At 38.0% G+C, this 24248-nt stretch overlaps 1 protein-coding gene across 2 annotated transcripts in view; it reads left to right on the top strand.

The window, feature by feature from the left end:
* The first annotated feature begins 10945 nt into the window (after positions 1–10945).
* Positions 10946–24248, top strand: part of DOCK8 (dedicator of cytokinesis 8) — a 329548-nt gene continuing 316245 nt past the window's right edge. Inside the window, exon 1 of one of the 2 annotated variants that reach the window (XM_069086866.1) lies at positions 10946–11330. In XM_069086866.1, coding sequence (XP_068942967.1) covers positions 11278–11330 — 53 coding nt within the window. In that variant the 5' untranslated portion in view covers positions 10946–11277. The remainder of the gene's footprint in view (positions 11331–24248) is intronic. The other variant, XM_069086859.1, reaches the window with a different exon arrangement.

The following is a 24248-nucleotide window of genomic DNA, read 5'->3' as shown; positions in this document are numbered from 1 at the left end:
TGAATGAGCTTTTTGTTTTGAATACTTCGAATCTGAAGTGACAGCAGAACATTCAAATAGAAATATCCTGTAGACATTAGAAATTTTTTTTAAATTTCTTTTCTTATGGGGCAGGTAGGTGGCTCAATGAATAGCACACCGGCCCTGGAGTCAGGAGGATCTGATTTCAAATTCGACATCAGATATTTGACACACTTACTAGCTATGTGACCTTGGGTAAGTCACTTAACACCAATTGCCTTGCCTTCCTCCCCTCCAAAAAGAAAAATTTGTTTTCTTTTTTTTAATGAATAAGCATTCATCCCCACCCCCCCATTCCTCCTATTTCTCTCCCTTCCCAAATGAAAAAGAAGAAAAACAAAGCCTTTGTAGTAAATCAACAGGCAATACCCACCCTGACCATATCCAAAAACTGTGTGTTTGATTCCTCATCTTGAGACCATCAAATCCCTATTTGGAAGTGAGCAGCAGCATCAGTCCTCTAGAATCAGTGTTCATTATATTGAACAGAGTTCTTAAGTCTTTCAAAGTTGTCCAGGAAATCACACCCATTGGAAATTAAGGATTGGAGATCAGGTGAGGTCAGGATTGATGGAAATATAGATCTGAGAACCATTCAACAGGTGAAACCATTTCAGGTTTCAGTTCTTTGAGAGATTTTTTAAGGAGGGAAGAGCTGAAGGTTGAAGATTAAGCCTAAGAGCCCTTGAAATAAAGAGAGAAGGAGAGAAGGGACAATCAAGATATTACATTTAGTGTCACAGAAGCCAAGGGACTTGGCTTGGAAGTTTAAGGTGAAACAAGTAATAAGTTAGCAGAGCTGGGATTCAGACCCGAGAGGTCTGACTTCAAGTCCAGCATGCTTTTACTACTGCACTACACACTCTCTTTCCTTAAGGAAATTTCATCCTATTTGGAGAGATGAGATAGGTTTGATCTAGGAGAGGAAACTCATTAGTGTCAGATGCTGAAGGGAGATCAAGGAGAATGACTATTGGAAAAAGGACATTGGATCTGACAGAAGGGAGACTCTTGGTAATTTTCTAGAGTGGTGCTTCTTAAACTTTTTCTACTGGTCACCACCCCTTTTCACCTGAGAATTTTTCACAACCTTCGGTATATAGCTACATAAAATAGGTATGCAATTCAAACATTTACTTATAAAGAATCATAAAGAAATCTATTTTAAGACAATTATTTGGGATATGATTTTATCATTTATTAAAGATGAAAGTAAATGTGCATATTAATGAGGTGGATGTGCTTTGTTTATTTTTGCAGAAAAAAATTAAATCTTGGTAGAATATTTGATACTGCAGGACATAGGACACCTTCAATGGTTTTTCAGAGTTGCTTGATATTTTGATTTTATAATTATCAATGCTGAGGGCACCACTTTGCATAAATACAAAAGTACAAAATGCTAGAATTATGTTAAGGACCTTTTCAGAAGTCATTGAAAATTTTGTCCTAATCCCAAGCCAAAATTCATTTCATGATTTTTTAGGAAACTCGGGTTTTAAACCTGTGTGTCTTGATAACTTGGCAAATTCTTCTTCAACTTCTAATGGCAGATGACTAACTTTTTAATTTCAATTGAGTATGGTTTATGAATCCAACTTTGTTTTTTTTAGAATTAAAATTTGAAGGGAAGTATTTCTGAAACTGTTTGTCCAGGCACTTCAGATAATCAATTAAAGCTCTTATAATTAAATCTTTGGGAAGGTTATTTTCAATTATAAAATCATCTGTAGCTGTAAACATTTCTAAAGAACCATTTTTTACCCTATTCTTCCATATGTTAATTTTTTATTAAAACTTTCAATTTTATCTTTTAACATAAATGTTACAATTTTTTCCTTGAAGCAACATGTTTAAATCATTGAAGTTTCCAAAAAGTGCTATCAAATAACACAGCTTTGAAATCCATAAATCATTGTTAAAAAAAAATTAACAAAATTGGATTTCTGCTGTCAAAAATAGAACAATTTCATCTTTTAGTTTCAATAATTTGTTTGAACTTTGCCCTCTTGAGAGCCATATGATTCAACATATTTCCTTTTTCTTGTCAATTTAGGTATGCTACAACCCGTTACCAAAGATTCTACCACATTATCATCAGTATTTTTACATCTTCTGTCTAAATTTAGCCACTTATCCATAACCGAAAAAAATATTTTTGTCCTAAAATATAAAGATTGCTAATAATTTCTCAAATAAATACCAGCTTTACTTTATGAAATTACATTTGTTTGCACTTAATTAAAAAAAAAACTGCTGTTTACACTTACATATACATACAATAGTGATGGTGGAGAAATATTATTAAAGGGCTTTTGTCTTTACTTGCTGCAATTAAACACTGAAGTTTCTGTATAAGGAGATAACAGCAATTTAAAAAATCAGACATTCTAACACAACACAATCCAAAGATTTAGTTTGATACATGCTGAGGAATGACATAGGAAAATATTGTCTTTATTTTCCATTAATTATTATAATTAAACTATTATATTTCTGTAAGTGCAGAAAACTTTGTATGTACAGTAAAAACACTGCAACTCATAACATACAATAGTCTCAAATCTGGGCCAAGGTGTTTCTGGCAGCATTTGTTGGCGCTGTGTGGTGTGATGGCATGTGCAGTTCAAAGCGCACTTGATGTTGTAATGTAATGCCAAAAGAAGGCAACTTCCCAGGTTCAAAATACCAGCATAGGTGCTCTCTATTTTATTCAGTGACAAACCAAGAACAGAGAAGATCAAAACATGACATCATTCAAAATACAGCATTTACTAAGCCTGATTAAATAATCTCCAAGTACTACCCCACCCCAGGACCTTCCAATCATTCAATCAATTACAAAGTCTCTGTTCTAAATACTTCTCCACCCCTAGGCTATACCTTAATTAAGTCCACCACAAAGCCCCTCTTCTCAAATGGAGATTAGTTTCCAAACATAAGGTCAAAAGTTCCCCACCCCTGGATCACAATTGAATCTACACCAGAGTTACATCAAGTTTAAACACAGCACTTAATACCCAAATGGAGGTCTTTTCTTCATCTTGACAGGAGGCAAGTTCTCAGCAATCTTAGTTCCTGGGGAGACAAGGCTTAGCAAGGCCATAAGATACATTGCCAGTCCCTTCATGAATTCATCCTCTGTCTGTAGAACAGTCCTAGAACCCCTGAACACATTAGCAAAGCCCTCTCCCAGGATTTCTGTAAACATACAACAAGAAAATCCTTCAGGGCTTCTGAACCAACAGAAAGGCTCCCAGACCCCTGCAACAACAGCACTGTCCTTCACCAGTGGACAGTATTCATTCTGTCTGCAGGACAGTCTCCAGACCCCTGCAACAACAGCACTGTCCCTCACCAGTGGACAGTATTCACTCTCTGTCTGCAGGACAGTCTCAGGATCTCTTAGCCAGCAGCCAGGTTCCAGGACTTCTTCAACAAAAGGACTGTCTTTCACCAGTGGACAAATCTGGCAAAACAACATCAAAACAGACAGACAAAGTACCAGCAAAACAGGCATGTCTCCTCAGTCCTTGGCAGCTCAGGGGGCAGGTCTCAAAAGTCCAGGGCAATTCAAAGCGGCCACCAGCAATTCTCTTAGTCTCTCTCTCCACGAGGTGCTGCTTCCAAAAAGATCTTCCGCCTCTCTCTAGTGTCTCTCCAAATCTACCTCACCAGCTCCTCCCAGTTCAGGACTTTCTTTTCACATCAACAAGCCCATCCCACAGGTGGGATTAACAAACTCTGGGTTTTAACACAATCAATTTGAAAACCAAGCCAATACAGGGGAATCTTTAATTGCCATTACTATCACAGATGTATGTTCAGAAGCAAGGCTATCATGAAGTCATGCAATACAATATGGGCAAGAGCTGCTAGAAACACCTCGAATTCATTATACATTTGATTTTTAATTCATTTTTGGTCATTGCATGTTCAGAAACTTTTACTTTGCTAAATTTTTCATGACCCCCACATTCAGTTAAACTATTCCATGTGGGGTTTCAGCCCACAGTTTAAGAATTAAAGTTAGGGTCCAATTCCTTTGAAGATAGAAAGTAAAATGTAGAAAGATAAGGGAGTCTAGATGAGGAGGAGTATACACCATTCTTTTTTTTTTTTAAAGTAATCAGGGTTAAGTAACTTGCTCAAGGTTGCACGGCCAGTTATTTCTGGGTGTGGTGCTGAGTATCTGAGTCCAGATTTGATCCAGGTCATCCTGACACTGGAGCCGGTGCTCTTACTCATTGAGCCACCTGGCCGACCCTAGTATACACCATTCTTTTGAGAAGTTTTTTTAGTGAAAGAAAGGATAGAAATAGAATGGTAGCTAGAAAGGATAAGGAAATGAAACAAAGGGTTTTGGATTGTTTTCCCAAGATGGGGAGATGTAAACATTTAACTACAAGAGGAAGTATAAAATGAAAATAGGTTCAGATTAATTATATAAGTAAATGGATTAACTTAATTAAAGTTAATGACTTAATTAAATGAATAGATTAAATATGTTCATTGACATTATTAATCTATGATTAGTTGTTAAACAAAGTTCGGTATGTTTTTCTCAGCACAATGCCTATCACATAGTAAATACTGTTTCAATCATTTTTAAAAGTGGACATAAGGGAATGTAATAATGTCCTCCCTGATGTCCTGCTAGCAGAAGCAAATGTTTGATTGGATAGGCAGTCAAACCTAGAGTCTTTTCCTTATTTTCCTACCAAAATGCAAACAAACCCAACCACTGCCTTGATTGTAAAGCATTTCAAAATAAAAAATCACACTAGCAAATGACCATAGTAATATAGTATTTGATTAATGCAAAGACTCAAGCTTTTAGGACAAGAATCAACTATTTCACAAATCTTGCTGGAAAAACTGCAAAGCAGTTTGGAAAAAACTAGGTATAGTCCAATATGTCACAATATATACCAAGATAATGTCAAAATTAATAAATGATTTAGATGTAAAGGGTGATGTCATAAGCAAATTAGGGGAGCATGGAATATTTTATGTGTCAGATCTATGATCTTAAGGGAAGAATTTATGACCAAAAATATATAGAGGACATTACAGTATGTAAAATAGATAATTTTGAGTGCATTAAATTAAAAAGGGTTTGCATAAACAAAACCAATGCAACCAAAATTAGAAGGAAAGCAGAAAACTTTGGGAGTGGGATTTTTACAACAAATTTCTCTGAGAAAGTTCTCATTTCTCAAATGCATAGAAAACAGAGTCAAATCAATGAGAGTACAAGTCATTCCCCAATTGATAAGTGGTCAAAGGATATGAATAGAAGTTTTCAGAAGAATAAATCAAAGCTATCTATAGTCATATGAAAACATGCTCTAAATCATTATTGATTAGAGAAATGAAAATTAAAACAACTCTGAGCTGCCACCCCACACCTATCAGACTGGTTAATATCACAGAAAATAAAAATGACAAGTGTTGGAGGGGTTGTAGGAAAATTGGAACACTAAAGTATTGTTGGTGGAGTTGTGAACTGATCCAACCATTCTGGAGAGCAATCCAGAACTATGCCCAAAGGGCTATAAAACTGTACATACCCTTTGACCCAGCAATACCACTATTACATCTGTATCCCAAAGAGATCAAAGAAAATGTAGAAGGACCAATTTGTACAAAAATATTTATAGTAACTCTTTTTGTGGTGGCAAAGAAATTGAAATTGAGGGAATGTCTTTCAGTAGAGGAATGGCTGAACAAATTGTGGTATATGATTGTGATAGAATACTATTGTACTATAAGAAATGATGAGCAGGATACTTTCAGAAAAACCTGGAAAGACTTATATGATCTGATTGTACACAGAAACAGCAATATCATAAGGATGATCAATTGTGAATGATTTAGCTATTCTCAGGATTAGAATGATCCAAGACAATTTTGAAGGACTTATGATGAAAAATGTTCTCCACTTTCAGAGAAAGAACTGAGGGAGTATGAATAAAGATCAAAACATACTTCTTAAAACTTTATTTTTCTTGGGTTTTTTTGTCTGTTTTCTTTTGCAATATGACTTGATTTGGAAATATGTTTTACACATGTATAAACAAATAATTATTTGCTGCCTCAGGGAAGGGGGAGAGGAAGAAAGGTGAGAATTTGGAAGTCAAAGTTTTTAAAAAATGAAAGTTAAAAATTGTTTTTACATGTGATTTGAAACAATAAAATATAGACTGCCAGAAAATAAGGTATAAAATCAATCAATAGGCACTTATTAAGCCCTTATTATGTGCTAGACAGTGTTCTAAGTGCTGGGGATACAGGTATCAAAAAATAAACCAATCCCTACCCTCAAGAAGTTTACATTCTAGTGGGAAAATAGCAAGTACATATGTAAGTATATGCAACATAAACATAAAGTGAACAATACAAAGCAGTTAAACACAAGGTAGTTTGGAAAAGAAAGCATTGGTAATTAGGGAGATAGAGAAAGGCCTCATAGAGAATATGGGGCCAGAGCTGTGTCTTAAAGGAAGAGAAGGACTCTACAAAGTAGCCATAAGGAGTGACTGCATTCCAGGCATGCCATCAATATTCAAATTACTTTGCAAATTTGTGCATGGAAGAGAGAGATGTATTCAATTCTTGATTAATCTGTGTGTGATGTTGTATGGCTGCATGTCACAGAACACAACAGTCTCCAAAAAAGCCTATGTTAAGAGCCACCCACAGGACAACAGAGAGGTGTGTGGGCAGAAATACTTCACAAAGAATTATCCTGGGGGAAAAGTGTAAAAGATATTGTCAAAGAAATATATTGTTGAATAAGATGGGCTGGTCATGTAAGAACAAGAGACAATACAGTCCATTGTGTTACTCTGGCATCCTCAAAACGTCAAGAAAATTTTTTAAAGTTTCCAAATTTGTTCTGTGGATTGCAAAATTGAAGGGATGTCAATAAAGTTGCAAGTTTATTAGAGTATTATAATGTCACAAGACATCTCAAAAATTCACTTGTAGAATTATCTAATATTATTTATAGATTTTTGAGTTTTTAATTAAAAAGAATTTTTACTATGAATTTAACAAACATGCTCTGAACTTACGTACAGTGTTTTAAAAATTGTATATTAAATTTAACAATATGTTGAAAGATGATGGATTGGAGATGTACAATGGGACGTACATTTTCAGATGTAAGCAATGTGTAGATTTGTGTTGCATGAGCATACATAACATGTACATATGTTACAAGGGAGGACTTTTGTTGGGGAGTGAAATTGAAGGGAATGAAAGGGTAATGTCAGTAATATTAAATAAAAAAGGAATAAAATAAAGTGTCAATGAATCATTTTTAAAAATACAGAAGAGAGTAGAATAAACTTTAGAAGGGATATAGACAAGTGGGACAGTGTTGGAACTACTGTATTAAATTTGAAATACACCAAAAAACAAAAGAAAACAAAAAAACCCCAGACCCAAACCATAGCTATATAAAGTGGAGAGTCACAGTTTTGTGATCCCTTTTTTTCTGTTTTATTCTGGTTTTTTTGTATAGGGAAGTGTCCATGTGTGATTGTTGATTAATATGATCTGTCAAGTTCACAATAGTAAAAAGGAAATATTTTTAAATGTTGCATGATTTTTAAAGAAAACTTCTCAGCTTATCTTGATTCCTTTATAAACTTCCTTTTGCTCTCTTTTGTATATTCCAAAAATTTTGTGGATGCTTTTCTTTCTTTTGTTCTTCTTTTCTTTTAACTCACAATGATTATCTAAAATACAACTCCCCCCACCCCATTCCCACCCCTCATCTAATAGGCATTCTCCCTTATAACAAATAAGCATAGTTTAAACAAAATAAATGCAGGGCATCTAGGTAATGCAGCAAATAGAGTGCCTGGCCTGGAGTTAGAAAGACTTTTCTTCTGGAGTTCAGAAAGTCATTTAACTTTGTTTGCCTCAGTTCTTCATCTGTAAAATGAGCCAGAGAAGGAAATGGCAAACCACACCATTATCTTTGTCAAGAAAATCCCAGTTGGGGTCATGAAGAATCAGACATAACTGAACAACAAACAAAATAATTATGCAATTGGTATGGTAAAAAATGTATGTTTTATTCATCACTTCAAGTATATCACCTCTCTTTCGAGAAGTGGAAAACATACTTCATCTTCAGCCTTTTGAAGTAATCATTGGTTATTTCATTTATCAATGTTCTTAAGTCATTCAAGTTTTCCTGTGCATTATTTTAGTCATTGAATAAATCAGTCTCCTGTTTCTTCATACTTCATCCTGCAACAGTTCAAACAAGTCCTCTCAGTTTTCTCTGAATCTGTTCTTTTCATCACTCCTTATGAAATGATGCTCCCTATTCCATTTTTCCCAGTTATTTCCCAATTGAGTGGCACTCCCTTACTTTCCAGTTCTTTTTTAAATCAAACAGTGTTGCTGTAAATTATTTGTTAGACACGGCTCCTTTCTGTTTGTCCTTGATCTTCTTAGGGCAAATGCCTAGTCGTAGCAGTATCACTCTAATAAAGGATATGTACAGTTGAGTGACATTTGAGGAATAGTTTCAGATTGCTTTCCAAAATGTTTGAACCAATTCATAGTTCCTCCAGTAGTACATTAGGGTACCTGTACTCCCACAACCTTTCCAACAACTACTATTTTTCTTTTTTGTTAATCTGATGACTCTGAGGTAGAATCACAGGGTTGTTTTAATGTGCGATTATCTGATTATTAGTTATTTGGAGTTTTTACATATAACCATGGATAACCTATGTTTCTTCTTTTGAAACTGCCTGTTTAAATCCTTTTAACTTTTATCTATTGATGGATATATATTTTAAATATATGAACACATATATTTATCATCATAATTAGACTATATTACACAATATTTAGCATTATATTTTGTTATTAGAGAAATAGTTTATATTCTTTATATATTTTGTATTATATTATATATTATAATTATTCATATTTTCTTTTGTATGTTTATGCTGTATTTTATTATTAGAATAATATACACAAATACATATCTACACATATTTACATAGAAATAAAAATATATGTATAAATATGTATGTATCTACACATATATATCAGATTGTGTATGTACATATATGTAATTATTTTTTTAGATTATTTCCTAGTCCAAAAAGTTTATAGGCAGCCCTTCATTTAACCATGATCTGAAGAAGAGGTCATGAATGAATCATAATCTTTAATGTCTTGCTAATTTTGCTCATTTTCTCCAGGAAAGTATAAGGAGACTTCTCTGAGTGAATTGTCCCAAATTTTGATCTCTTTTCCCCATTTATCTCTTTTTGCCATCTATGTAATTTTATACCTTCGAACTTTGTCATAATGAATGCTTGAGTGTCTTTGATCTTTGAAAAAAAAAAGTCATCCAACCAGCTCTGGTGAATTACTTTGAGCAACAGAAAACATGCAGAAATTATGAAGGAGATTGGTAAGAGGTAGAAGAGCCTCAAGTATTTTATTCTTGTGTTATAAATTATGCAAAATACTTCAGGCAAAACTTTGCCCTGTTTTAAGTGCAAGAAAATTATAAACTGGGAGAGAAGGCTGTCATTTTTTCTTAAAAGTTTGAAGATAGATAATATCAGTAGTTGAGATTTTCATTTCCTTTCATGCTTTGCAAAACACTTTGCATACATTATCTCATTTAACCCTCATGACAATCCTGTGAGGTAGGTCCCACTGGTACCCCTATCTTACAGACAAGGAACTGGAGGTTCAGACAAACGAAATCACTTCTCCAGTCTCATAGCTGAGGTGGAACCCAGACTTGAGTCTTCCAGACTCCAGGGCCAGCTGCCTCTCTAATAAGTATGACTTTGTCAAGTAAGAGCCAATACAGTAGTAGTCTTGGATCTGAATTTTAGCCAGTTACATGGAAAGCAGAAAATGGACAGTACATTACAATGTATTCCCAAATCATTCATTCTTGATTGTGATGTGTGAGATTCACTTAAAGAAAAGCATTTACCTTGAGGCCGTTTGTGTGTGCTCCTTTTATCAGTCTGACTGCCCCATTTACTCATTTCTAGGACAGATTTAACTTTGCCATCTATTTAATAGTCATAGGCTGACAGACATAATTACAGTAAATATCCACATTTAAATTACTTTAAGTAGTTTAGTATCTTTTCTTCCTCTGTCTATAAAGATAGAGAGGGGAGAAAGATGAGATTAGATGAGGAATGGAGAGAAGAGAAAAGGATGAAAGAAGGATGAGGGAGATGAGAGAGGAGTTGAGAGAGATTAAAAGAGTGAAAATAAAAAGTGAAAATGAGAGAAATGGGAGAGGAGTTGAGAGAATAAACAAGAGAGAAAGGTAAGAAAGGATAAGGGAGAGAGGCAAGGAAAGGAGAGGAAAGATTGAGAGATGAGTGAAAAAGTTGATAGAGGGTCTGAGAGAGAGAGACAAGAGAGATGAGAGAGGAGATGACAAAGAGAGGAGAGAAGAAGAAAGGGAGAGGGACGAGGAGGGAGGGGAAAAAAGAGGACGAGAGAGAAAGGAGAGAGGCAGACAGACAGAGAGACGTGTGGGCATTGTCCTGGCTAACGTAATAGTTTAATCACAGATATGAGGACAAATGCATTAAGCCTCTGTATTTTTGCCGAGGTTCGCGGGATAGTTTTGCCCTGAGGAATCACAGCATGCAAAGTTTTCCAGCCGCACCAAGTAGTCAGTCACCCCATAAGCGGCAAAGAGAGAGAGGCTGATGGGCTCTGGCTGAGATCTATTTAAAGGGAGGAAATGGGATGGAAGAGAGACTGTTAGAAAAGACCGTGCATTTACAGCAAATAATCATGACTGCTGTTGCTAATGCAGCCATGGGTGAGAGTTATTGTTGTTATTGGTCTGGGAAGTCCCAGGGAGAGAGAGGGAAGGAGCGTGCGTGCGTGCGTGTGTGTATGTGTGTGTGTGTGTGTGCCTACGTATGTGCATGAGTGTGCGTGTATGTGTGTTCGCCTCAAGCCCTGCAGAAGTGAAAACTCCTTCTGGGCTCAGGTTGCCGTTCAAGAGGAAGGTGACGGACAGAGCTGGCAGCCAGCCTCAACTGGGAAACTGGTCCCTCCCCCTGGGTGATTTCAGTGAAGGTGAAAATGCGGAAGTTTCCACCCAGAATTGACAGATGAGGCTCACTTCTCTCTCAGCATGCCCGGCTGCCGTTGCCCTTTTGCTCACCGCCCCCTTCTACCCAGCCCAGGACCCTAGAAAGGACGCAGGAGAGAGCGCCGGGCATGGCCACGCTGCCCACCGCCGAGCGCAGGGCATTCGCCCTCAAGATCAACAGGTAAGGCGAGCCCCGCAGACTCCCAGACAAACTTTCTGGTGGAGGGGGGAAGCCTGGGCGCTGATCTCTGGGTAACTAGTCCCAGGACGGTCGAGATAAGCCCAAGGACCAGCCAGCCCACCGAATCTAGAGCAAGGAGCCACTTTTTGCAAGCCTGGATGACTGAACTCTCCTGTCCTGTGTGGGTGCATGTGCAAGAGTGTAGGCGTGTGTGTGTGTGTTCATTAAAACAATCCCCTGCTGGGATTAATTTTAAAGAGGTGCTTTAAATTTCTTCTCCCAGGCGATACACACTGCTTGCTTCTGTTGCTGTGATACATTTCCCTCCGGGGCTGCTATAAACCTAAAAGTCTTCATCTCCGAACCCGATTCCGTCCCTCTTGGTGTCATTGAGTTCCGAGCTTTTCCTTCTCCCGCTCTGTCCGGTTATTCTCTTAATATCAATCCCCACCCCTCCACCACCAGGCTCTGCCCTGCCCCCTCTTGGCAGAACCCAGCCCAGTTTAACAGAGAAGATACATCCTTCACCCAGCTGTTGGAGTTCGGTTGATGTCTGGGCAGTGACAACCGGGCCCAGGGACTTGTTAAAGTCGTAGTCGTACCGGTGTCAGGGAGGTCATTTAGAAACTTCAGTCTTAGAGGTTGGCTGTAAAGGACAGAGACAGAGGAAGAGACAGAGACAGAAAGAGACAGAGGAAGAGACAGAGACAGAGACAGAAAGAGACAGAGAGAGAGAGAGACAGAGAGACAGAGACAGAGAGAGAGAGAGAAATTTCAAGGAGGAGAGGTGGGAGGATTGGGGGCGATTGCCTATCCCTTCTGATTTTGCCATTTCAAAAAATAGCTTGACTCCTGCTGCCACTGCTATTTTTATACCCTCTTAAAGAGAAACTATGAAGTGGAAAAAGTGATTTTTAAAAATTTCTACATTTAAATAAACAAAAAGGGTTGGCACAAGTATCTAAAGGGCATTTTTTTAAACGTTTGTGTAGCCTGAGCAATGAAGTGAAACACCCTTGAGATATGATTCCTGTCCCTAGGGTTTATAATCTTCTTCCTTTTTTTTTTTTTTTCGGACCTATGACTTCATAGGTGCAGGGAACTTCTGGCTGGAAACTTCCCAGCTACATAGCATGGCAACTAGTCTGTAATTTATATTCTTTTTAAAAATGTAATTAAAACATTTTGTATTCTTAAAGAACTGCTGAAGACATTGGACCACGATGTGACTTTTCTTGGTGTTACTCAGGCGGCAGAGGCAGGATCTGGACCCAGGTTTTCCTGACTTTAAAGTCAGTGTGCTTTTTATTCGTTAGACCAGTACTGCCTTGCTACAGTATAAATAGAGACCATATACATTTTAACCCTTGGCACTTAGACTGCAGTTTTTCCTCCACTGAAAATTGCTGACTGTTGAGAGGTCAAGGTCTTGGTACTTGTTCTCATCTCGCCACTGACGAATCAAAACATTGGCTTTTTTTTTTTCAGATGCCCAATCTTATCAAAATACAAAATTATTCTTGAAAGATCAATTTATTATCTTGTTCCTTTCTTCCAAGGGTGAAATATGTCCTCTAAATACCCTTCCAGGCTTAAAACTATGATCCTATGTATTTTTTAAAGTTTCTTTTCAGCTGAGTGTATAAAAGGATAATTAGATCACAAATACCCCCTTCAGTACTCCACCCCCATCCTAACTTGCACTAAGGAAAGCACCCTTTGGTCAGAAGGGCAAGATTTTTCACTACTGCTTAGGACAAGCAAACAGAAGTCACAGACTGATCTTCCAGAGTTCACATTCAGCTTTGCCAGTGCTATGAAGGTTTGAACAAGCCATTTCACACATGTATTATTTTTCCCATCTACAAAAGGAATTTGGTTATTAATATAGACTAAAATGCTGCTTGAGACTATAATTAGTGTCAAATAGGTGCTCAAAGCATAGAGTCCATCAATTATATCTTCAATTATATGTCTCCTGGGTGTGTGGAATCTTTTCCTGAATAATGTCCTTGCCCAGGGCAAAGAATCACTGTAGACTAGATGAATTGCCATGAGCAATGGAAGCCACTGCCTTTCATTCTTGTGAATTTTTAAAGGCACCATAGGATGATGGCACCAGAGGTTTAAGGGGAATTTGAAGCTTGTATGAGAAGCCAAAGTACAAGAAACCAAGTATCTAAAGGGTATTTTTTCAAACGTTTGTGTAGCCTGAGCAATGAAGTAAAACACCCTTGAGATATGGTTCCTATCCCTAGGGTTTAAAATCTTCTTCCCTTTTTTTTCTTTTTTTTGACCCATGACAGAACTAAGTCTAATCTTGAGATCCCAGATTGATAATGGGTGTGAGGTCAAAGCTGACAGCAGGATGACTAGTTTGCCCTGAAAACAAGACACAGTTTTCAGGTAGAGACTGAAGGCCACCAGTGATATCTTGGAGCTCTACAAACATAGTGAGGATTGAGGAGATATCAGTGGATTGTCGTTGTCCTGACAGATTTCATTCTAATGATTCCAAACATTTACTAAAATAGAATTCTCAACACTGAACAAGTAGCTTCTCCCTCAAATCAAAATATAAAGGTTGATCTAATTTATTCAGGCAATGATTGACGATCATATATTATGTATTTAATAGTTATACTAATATATTATTCTATTATTATTATACTAATATCATATAAGTACAATAATATTATAATACTACATAACACTATATGTTTTATATTTAATTTTCTTTTTTCAGTCTTTTTATGAACAAAACAAGAGACTTGATAGCGATTGTTACTTAAAGGAATAGAATGATGAGATTGGTTTGCTGATGTTGGCCCAAGATTTGTACAAATTTAATATAGGGAGAAAATGTCACAGTCATTCATATTTATAGATTTAGAGCTAAAAGGGACGTAGAATCCATGGAATCCAATCCCCTCATTTAACAATATAAGGTAATTGAGGTTAACAAGTTTAAATGATTTGCCCAGCGTCACACAATTAATAAGTGTCAGAGACATTTGAACGGCACTTCCTGCATTCAATCCACTACAGAATTATTCTTATTTATTTATTGCATCGGTACTGAATGGAACCACAGTAGTTACATAGCTGTCCTCTGAACGAGGAATACACAGGGTACAAGTCCCATCTTTGACACATTCTGGCTACGAGACCCAGAAATCTCTCACTAGCCAATTTGCTGAGACTAAATTGCAGGGAAAGTGCTTATCAGCATTAGTAAGAGGAATTCCTTCTTCATTTAGAGCTCTCTGCACTGATATAATCACAGGTCTGTTAAAAAAAAAACCGTAGCATATAGTCCTGGCTGATTGTTTTGTGTGTATTAAAATTAGTCTCCTGTTTAAACAAATTAAGGAGATGGTGAGAAGCAGTATAGTCTAGTGGATAAAGAGCTGTCCTTGGAATTAGGAAGACCTGGCTTTGAGTTCTCCCTACCTCTGTCATGTTCTAGTTGTGTTACCATAGGCAAGTCATATAACCTCTCAATGCCCTCAGACAGTTCTCTGCTGCTATGTATTGCAGTTTTTCATGGGTGGAGGGTCTCTCCACACCAGGAGTTCCATGAATCTGCCCCAAACCCCACACCCCACACCCCCAGAAAAAGATAGCCCCTTAAGTGCTATGCACTGTGAGAATGTTTTTCTTCACAGTGGTTTAAATTGGTTTAAATTTAAATTATAAAAGATGGAAACTGTTGAAGCAAGTTCATAGTACTTTGACAAGTGTTTTCTCTTGTTCCCTCGTTTACCTGTCAGAAATTAAAGATTACTACAAAATGTAGTCATGAAAGCAGGTAGGTTGCTCATTGGATAGAGCACTGGGCCTAGAGACAGGAAGACCTGAGTTCAAATGTGGCCTCAGATACTTACTAGCTGTATGACCCTAGGCAAGTCATTGAACTTTATCCACTAGAGAAGGAAATGGCAAAGCACTCCAGTATCATTACCAAGAAAACCCCAAGGACAGTATTGGCATGCTGTGATCCATGGGGTCATGAAGAGTCAGACATGACTGAATGACTCAAAAACAGTAACAAAATGTTCATCCCATTCAACAATTTCACAAATATTTCAAGTGCATACTGAGTTTTATACTACTGTACTATGCCTTAGGTAATAATAATAACAATAATAATAATAGTGAACATTTACCTGGGCCAGTAGGTGGTGCAGTCCTGGACCTGGAGTCAAGAAGGCTCATTTTCCTGAGTTCAAATCTGATTTCAGACACTTATTAGCTGTGTGACCCTGCGCAAGTCATTTTTTTGGCTTTTTGGAGGGGAGAGGATAGGGCAATTGGGGTTAAGTGACTTGGCCAAGGTCACACAACTAGTTTTTGTGTTAAGTGTCTGAGGCCAGATTTGAACTCAGGTCCTCCTGACTCTAGGGCCAGTGCTCTATTCACTGTGCCACCTAGCTGCCCCCTGGGCAAGTCATTTAACCCTTTTGGTCTCAGCTTCCTCATCTGTAGAATGAGCTAGAGGAGGAAATAGCAAACCACTCTAGTATCTTTGCAAAGAAAACCAATGATTGATAAAGAGAAATATATGAATGCACAAGAGATCTGAGACTTGATCAGTTTGGGGAGCTAATCATGATCCATCTGTGTCTTTGCTGATGAGTTGTTTGAAACACCTGAGAGTTAAGTGCCTTGCCTAGGATCAAGGCCCATTCTTGACCCCACGCCAAGCATTCTAGCCTCTGCCCCCATCAGAATTACAGGGTCTTAGCTCTGGAGCAAGATCCCATCTAATACAACCTCCTTATTATAATGGGAGAAAACCAAGTCTCACTTAACAAACATTAAATGACTTGCCCAGGATCACACAGCTAGTGAGTCAGAGGTAGATTTTGACCCCACATCCTTTAACTCCAGAACCTATGTTCTTGATATTGTGCCTCACTACCTATGTTTTATCCTGCTAACAAGAAATGTTGAACTCTTTACTGCTATAAAAGACTTTAGAGGTCATCTAAGACCTACTCTTGAATTTCGCAGATAGGGAAACAGGCCCAGAAAGATTGAGTGAATTGTCCAAGATCTAGGTGCCAGAGTCAGGATTTGAACCCAGGTCCTCCAAATCCAATTTCAACATACTTTCTACTGTATGATGAAAAATACAGTAGAGTTGGAGAAATACATTATTCATGATACATAATTTTCCTCCCATCGATGAAAAATACAGTAGAGTTGGAGAAATACATTATTCATGATACATAATTTTCCTCCCATCTACTCCTGGAGGAAAAAGCAGACTTTCCAAAACTGGAGGAGTTTTTCACTTTGTTGTTCATGAATAGAGTGATTCCCCACAAACATATTCTTAGGATCACCCAGCCCAGTGTGGTAATGAGGCTTATCAGAGTTAGGAGGAGGGAAGACAGGCCATGCATACCTATGGTAGTATTTTCACACCAAGTCTAAGTTTATATTAGACAACAACAAACACATATTGAGTATATAACAAGACATTATGTCAGATGCTGGGAATATAGAATATATATAATGTATGTAGATATATATACACACACATATATAATCTATACAATCATCTGATACAGAAATGAAAAAAATTATACTATGCCTGTCCTCAAGGGATAATTTAATGAGCCAGCAAATATATAAATAAACATGATGGAAGGTAGAGTATGAAATACAAGGGGGACATCCAGAGAAAGTTATGATTATTAGAAAATTGGAGGAAGGAGACATCACTTTCAGCTTGGGGGGGGGGAGGTAGGATTAGGTAAGTTTTCATGGAAGAAATAGCTTCTAAACTGTGCCCCAAAAGAGGATTTCAACAGACAGAGAGAGGGAAAGTAATATTTTACAGTTGTGAGTGATGGACTGCACAAATGTACTGGCATTGGAAGATAGAGAACAAAATCAGAAAACAATTACCAGCCTAATTGAGCTGGAACATTAAATACATGGGTGCATGAAGAAAAATCATATGAAATGAAATTGGAGCCAAATGATGGAAAAATAACCAACTAAGGAGCTCGTATCTTAGAAAACAAGAAGCCACTGAATGTTTTTGAATGGGAGAATGACATGATGAGACCTGTGCATTAAGAAGGTTATGTTGGCAATGGTGTGAAGGGTGGATTGGAGATGGGGTAAGACTGGAAGTGAAGAGACCAATTAGACTTTTACAATAATCTAGATAGGAGTTAATGAGGTGCCTTAACTAGGTGGTAGAGATGTCAGTGTAAGAAGGAAAGTGATGGATTCAATAGGATTTTGTACCTAGTTGGATGTGGGACATGATGAAGAGGGAAGATTAAAAAAATAACTGAGGTTTTGAGCTTTGGGAGAATAGGAACAATGTCAACATAAATAGGGAAGCTGGGAAGAAGTCTAAGTTTTGGTAAAAAGAGATCACTTTTGGACATGTTAAGTTTGAGTTGTAAACTGGAGATCCGGGTAAGGATCTGAAGAAATGTCTCAAGTCAGGTAGGCCAAAATATGCCAGGCACAGGAGTGGTCTATCCCCTTTTGGGGGGAGAGAGGGAAGAATCCAAATTGGAATCTGATAAGCATAAGTCAGAAGTCCAAATTGAGTTGATATGAGGTTTTGTTTTGTTTTTGTTTTTTAAGAGCAGGTCAATCAGTCAACAAACACATGATGTCACATGTCATCATACATAACATCACATGTGCTGCAGAAAGGTCAAGACAGAACATGACTGAGAAAAATCATTTGGCAATTAATAGGTCAGTGGTAATCATGGAGAAGATGATGAAGACCAAAGATATATCAGGGTGTTGAGGAGTGAGTGGTTAATGAAGAAATGGAGCTATTCATTTAAGAAGTTTACCAGTAAAGAAATACAGGCTGATTGTTTAAGGAGGTAGAAGGAATTAGAGCATCATAGTTCTAGAGCTGGAAGGGACTGCAGAAGCTGCCCCAAGAAGGTCAACCCTTTTATTTAACAAATGAGGAATCAGAAGACACAATCACATATATAAATATCAGGTGATATTCACAGTCACATATATAAATATTGAGGTGCTCATTCTACTATGCCACGACCTGAGCCTGTTTGTAGGCAAAGGGGAAATATCTGTTAGAAAGGGATCCACTGAAGAAGAGACAAAGAAAAGGAGTGAGCCATGGAACAAGGGCCTACAAGCCAGGGGGGCGTGGGATCAAGGACACAAATAGGGGAGATAGCTTTGACAAGCAGAGCTCTCTCGTTCTCATAGACTTAAGTAAAGAAGATTTAAAGCAGGCTGGGTGACCTCCTGAGAGGCAGGAGGAGCTGGGCGCCTGAGAGAGGAGAAGGTTTAGAACATGTACTGGGAAGAATACTTTATGAAGTTAATCAGAGATTGATTTTAAAAGGCATAGTCCAATGGTGGGGACCCTGTTGAGTTTAGATGGCATGAATTGTATGTGCTAAAGCCCACTGTATTGTAAGTAAGAAAAACATACATTTTTTGCAGTCCTCCTTAATCTTAATGCCTTCTCTCTGCAATTGCCCCAAATTCTCGTATAGGTGTTTGTTGTCACTGTTGTTCAGTTGTTTCATTTGTGTATAACTCTTCATGACCCCATTTGGGGTTTTCATGGCAAAGATACTGAATTGTTTTGCCATTTCCTTCTCCGGCTCATTTTAAGATGAGGAAACTGAGACAAACAGGATGAAATGACTTGCCCAGGATTACACAGCTAGTGTGACACTTGTCTGAGGCCAGACTTTAATTCAGGAAAATGAATCTTTCTAACTTCAGGCCTGGTACCCTATCCTGTGCTACCTAGTGAGAGACAGAGAGAGACAGAGACAAGAGAGACAGAGACAGATGCATGCAAAATGTATCTATATATAAATGCAACATATATCCAGACAACATGCAAACAAGTCTATATAAACAGGAGATGTAGATATCTATAGATATTTATAAACAAACAGATCTATAAACAGGAAATATAGATATAGATATCTCTGTCTCTCCGTGTGTCGCCATCTCTGTCTCTGTTTCTATCTCCTGTTCATACACTGTTGTTTGCATGTCGTCTCCCTCATTAAACTGTGAGTTCTTTGAGAGAAGGGACTGTCTGGTCTCTCTTTGCATCCTCAGTACTTAGTGCATTGTTTGGTGTGGAGTAGATACTAGTAAATGCTAGTTGACCAACTGACAGACCCAAGTGTAATTGTGTTGCTGACAAGGACAGCGCTTTCTTCAGAATTACCCAATTCGTGGAATCTTACAGTTGGAAGTTATCTAATCCAGCCTGCATGAGTCTATAGGAAAGACCATCTAGGAGGAGAGTCAATAAGGATTTATTTGGCACCTGTGCTGAGTACTGTGGATACAAAAAAAAAAAAAAAGGCAAAAGACAGTCCTTGTTCTCAAGGATTTCATTCTAAAAGAGAGGATGCTTACCTTCTTCAGAGTTTAAAGGGGAAGAAATTAATCTTGTAAAAATGATATCATTCCTAGAACTTTAGAGTTGGAAGAGACCTTAGAGATTATTTGGCCCAACCCTTTCCTTTTACAGATTTGGAAACTAAAGTGTGGAGAGGGGAAGGGACTTCCTCAAGGTCATATAATTATTTTGTAGACTCACTTCCCCCTGTGCCCAAAGAGAGAGAATAGAGCTAAATTAATCTGTATCTATTAGTATCATTTATTTGGTGGGGTGGCTATTATTTTATTTTATTTTTGTCTACACTTGAGATTTCATTGGCACAGGTAGGGAGTTCTCAATGAAGGAAGCTTCTGCCAGTGCCCATTTCCAACTGTTCTATACAGTCTTGGAGTGCTGTCAAGGTCACTGAGCAGTTAAGCAATTGCCTAGAATCACACAGGCAGTATAGAGCATATCAGAGTTGGGACTTGAACCTGTCTGCTGACTTTCTATCTACATGCTATATGCTATCTGTCAGGGGATTTCACAACTTGGGACTATCTTGTACATATATGTTGCCAACCTTAGTTTATTCTGAGCTTAACATTCTTCCTCTTTTTTATGGGTTTGTTTTTTATTTGGGGGAGGCAGTAGGGGTTAAGTGACTTGCCCAGAGTCACAAAGGACTTGTCCAGGGTCACATAAATAGTGTCTAAGACCAGATTTGAACTCAGGTCTTCCTGACTCCAGAGCCAGGTTGCTCTATCCACTGTAGCATCTAGCTGCCCCCCCCATCCCCATTCTTCTTAAAGGGCCCTATCTATCATTTTTATTCCTACTCCATTATCTGCCCTTGTTTGTCTTTTAAAAATAGAACGTGGTCATCAAGTTCCCTGTGTATCCATATCAGTTTCTTTAGACATCACCCCCTTTTTACTCCTCGTGAAAATAATTTCTGTTCCTATCATTAGAATTTCATTTTTGAAAACTTCCCATCTCTCTTGAGTTATAAAATTTCAGGAGATGCAGTTCTGCCTATTCGTCCTTTGAACTCTTTGAAATCTGTAATCCCAAAATCTAGGGTATGAGTCAGACTATACCCTTTTCTATCACAGATTTTAAGATGTAGCTGTCACTTCCTCTCAAAGTTTCCATCACTGCTACTTCAACAACCAGTTCTTCCTTCTTGGTCAGAATCATGTCCAGAATAGCCGTTCCCCTTATTTTTCTTCCTCCCCCTTTGGGAGAATGACGTTAACATGGAGGAGAGTGGAGAGCTGAATGGTTAAAGCAGGTGGCCATAGAGTTATGGTCTTCCACTGTTACTATATCATGCCTCCATGATAGGTCTGTGATCTATTTCCAGAACTCTTCATCTAAGCTCCCCTTTTGTCCAATTGGTTTGTATCATGCTCCCATTTCACATGCGCACACTGATGAAATCACTGATCTTTCAGAATATCAAGGACATGTGCTTTTTAGGAGGAAAAATTAAAATATGACTAAATTGGTTCAGGATATTTAGTCAATACTAGAATTTTTTTAAACCCTAGTGACCAGGCTGTAACATATAATCAACTAACAGAACTCCAAAGAACAAGGATGAAAGAGAAAATGGACTGACTGAGTGGTGAGAGGGAGGGGTAACAAACGGATAGTCAGAGAATTCCACTGGGAACCTCTTGATTTCAGAAGAGTGTGAGGAAAACCTTCAGCGTTCTGGTTGGACTTCCCATGGCAAGTTTTTGTGAGGTCATGGACCAGGCCCCCATAGGAAGAGCAGGTATGGATGGGTTTTGCTTTGCATCTTTGGAGGGAACTCCTAAATTGATGAGTCCATGGATTTATTTGAAAATTTGAGTCAATTGACAAGAAAGTTGTGGGGGGTTTTTCCTTTCTTTATATCTCCCACTTACCACAGTGTCTGGCATACAGTACACAATAAATGCTAGCTGAGTGACTCAATGGGATTTTGCTTTACTTAACCAATCTAAAGTAACGTAGGCACTTTGGAAATAGTAGTAGGTTTGAGATCAGAGAAACTGGATTTGAGCCCCAAGCTTCACTCTATCACCTGCTATCTATGTGTCTGTAGGCAACTATCTTAATCTCTTGGGGTTTTACTTTCATCATCTATAAAATGAGGGGGTAGGATGATGAGATGAACTCTATGACTCTTCTGGCTCTAATTCCTGTGACAGTAGATCCTTTAGATGAAGTGCTTTGTAGAAAGGCGATTAAAATCCCCTTTTAATCACAAAATGAAATTACCTGTTATGTAACTCATTATGCTCATTTTTATCCAGATAAAAGGTTTGAGAGCATCTGCTTCTTCTTAAAACTTTTTTTTGTTCTTTTTCCCTTTATGAATAAACCTTTATGACATAGCCAATGTACCGATACCACCTTCTCCAAGGAGCTCAGAATACTCTAGTAGCCCTTGTAGTATTCCTAAGATACAAAGAACAGATATCACTATTTTCTCTTCTACAGGGAGACCAGAAAATGAAATGATTTATTCAATACGTTCCAAGTTAGTGGCAAAGCTATAATTTGAATCTGAGATGATAGAGCCTGCTGTGCTATGGTAACCTTCATCTCACTTGTTCTCTTAATGATAACTCACATTTCTGTAGTCCTTTACAGTTTATGAAACACTTTCTTCACAACACCAATCCTTTAAGGCGCTTAGTGCAAGTATCATTATTATTGCCACTTTACAGATGAGGAAACTGAGCGTCTGAGGGTTTATTGATCACAGATTATAGATTTAGACCTGAAACAGACCTTAGAGATCATGGAGTCCAATCCTTTCATTTTATAGGTTAGGAAACTGAAGGATAGACAGGGTAGGTGTCTTGCCCAGAATTAAATAGCTATTAAGTATCTGAGGTAGGATCTGAACCCATGTCTTCTTGATTCTAAGTCCAGTGCCATATCTACCAGGCCATGATGCCTCTCAGGTTAAGTAACTCACATATGACCACAAAGCTAGTTAGTGTATCAGGCAGAATTCAAATTGAGGTCTCCTGATTCCAAGTCCAATACTCTGTCCACTATATCACTTTGCCTCTTAAGATGAAAATCTGGTCCTTTCAGTGTTTAAGCAAAAGTTCAATAAATCAGAAAAGGACAGCTCTTTAGTATTGTTCAATGTTTGAAGACAGGAAAATAAGATCTTTTCCCTGTCTCTCACACTAAATTGGAACCATCCCAATTGTAGCTGCCCACTCCCATGTTTCACTAGGTGCTTGGCCAGTCATGCCTTGGTATTCCCCCTAGAGCACAGAAGCAGCTCAAAAAGTCTTTACAAAGGAGTGCTGCTACCTTTTGGCTTCTCTCTCAGAACAGTACTCAAAAGTATTCCTAAGACAAAACATTCCATAGATGTTGGTGCCAAAAAGGGAGAGAGAAAAGTATCCTCTAGGCTACCAGCTCCAAAGCCTCAATTCTCTCTTAAAGCTGTGATTCAGGAGATTACTCAGTTGAAAGAGTCCATTATTTCCACGTTCTCTTCCCAACACATGATAAGAAAAGATGTAAGAGGTGTAATTATTGTTCCATGGCCCAATGCCCCAAGTCCTGGGCTCACAAAGGACCAGGTCTAATCTTAAAGGCTAATCCACAAATATCACTCACCTTTTGATAAAGAGACTGTAATTTCCTCACCCAGAGTTTACTCCGAGAAATGTCCAACATAGCTTATGTCTAGCCTTTCATAGTTATTTTCATAGTCCAGAGTCTCCAAATCCTGTACAAGCATTCAAGATACCAATGCAAGTATCAGGCACAAGCCAACCTCTATTTCACCCTACAGAAAACCAAGAAAAAATGCCAAGTGTCCACAATAGCCCATAAATAATCAACACTGATTTTCCTTCTCTAATGGGTTACACTTTTCTACAGAGGTTAAAGTCTTTCAGATTCAGTATCAACCCACAAAAGGCAATATCCCAACATTTTGGTGAGTCCTTCTTTAATCCCACAAAGACCTGACAGCTTCTATTTCCCTGAAAGGGAAATATATAAAGCCACCTTCCCAAAGCATCCATACTGTCTGAATATCTCATTGTAATTGGGGAATGAAAAATGTCCAGGTTGCTTGTTTTTCTACTTTGTGTTCTCATCCTTTGTGGGTGATCATTTTAGCATTAGGGAGTCACATATACAATCTCCTTCTATCTCCAAGAATCATCCTTTTCTGAAGAGTCCCTTTCTTTCCATAGAAGGCTATATAACTAAATCCTTAAACTTGGGGTTATCCACAAAGCAGCCCTCAAGACTAGTGCTATCCATGACATCTCCTGCTTCCTTTATTAAGGAGACTGGGGTTCAGGAATGAGATCGTTTAATAGTTTCTCCTTCAGATGGCACAAGCAATCACATAGGTGCCTCTGATATGAGGGCGATATTAATGCTTTAATCAAGGTGCATAGGGGAAGATCTGCCATAACCTATTGTTCCTAGGATATCTCTGAAAGAAAGGCAGAAGGGGAAAGGTCCCAAAAAGTGAAAAGTCTAGAAAGCAGTCTGTCTTTAATCCA

The sequence above is a fragment of the Petaurus breviceps genome, unplaced genomic scaffold, assembly GCF_028583685.1.
Source record: "Petaurus breviceps papuanus isolate PSGF00001 unplaced genomic scaffold, PetGlider_PUasm1.0 118, whole genome shotgun sequence".
Lineage (NCBI taxonomy): Eukaryota > Metazoa > Chordata > Mammalia > Diprotodontia > Petauridae > Petaurus > Petaurus breviceps.
This window is presented reverse-complemented; position numbering and strand designations above follow the sequence as displayed.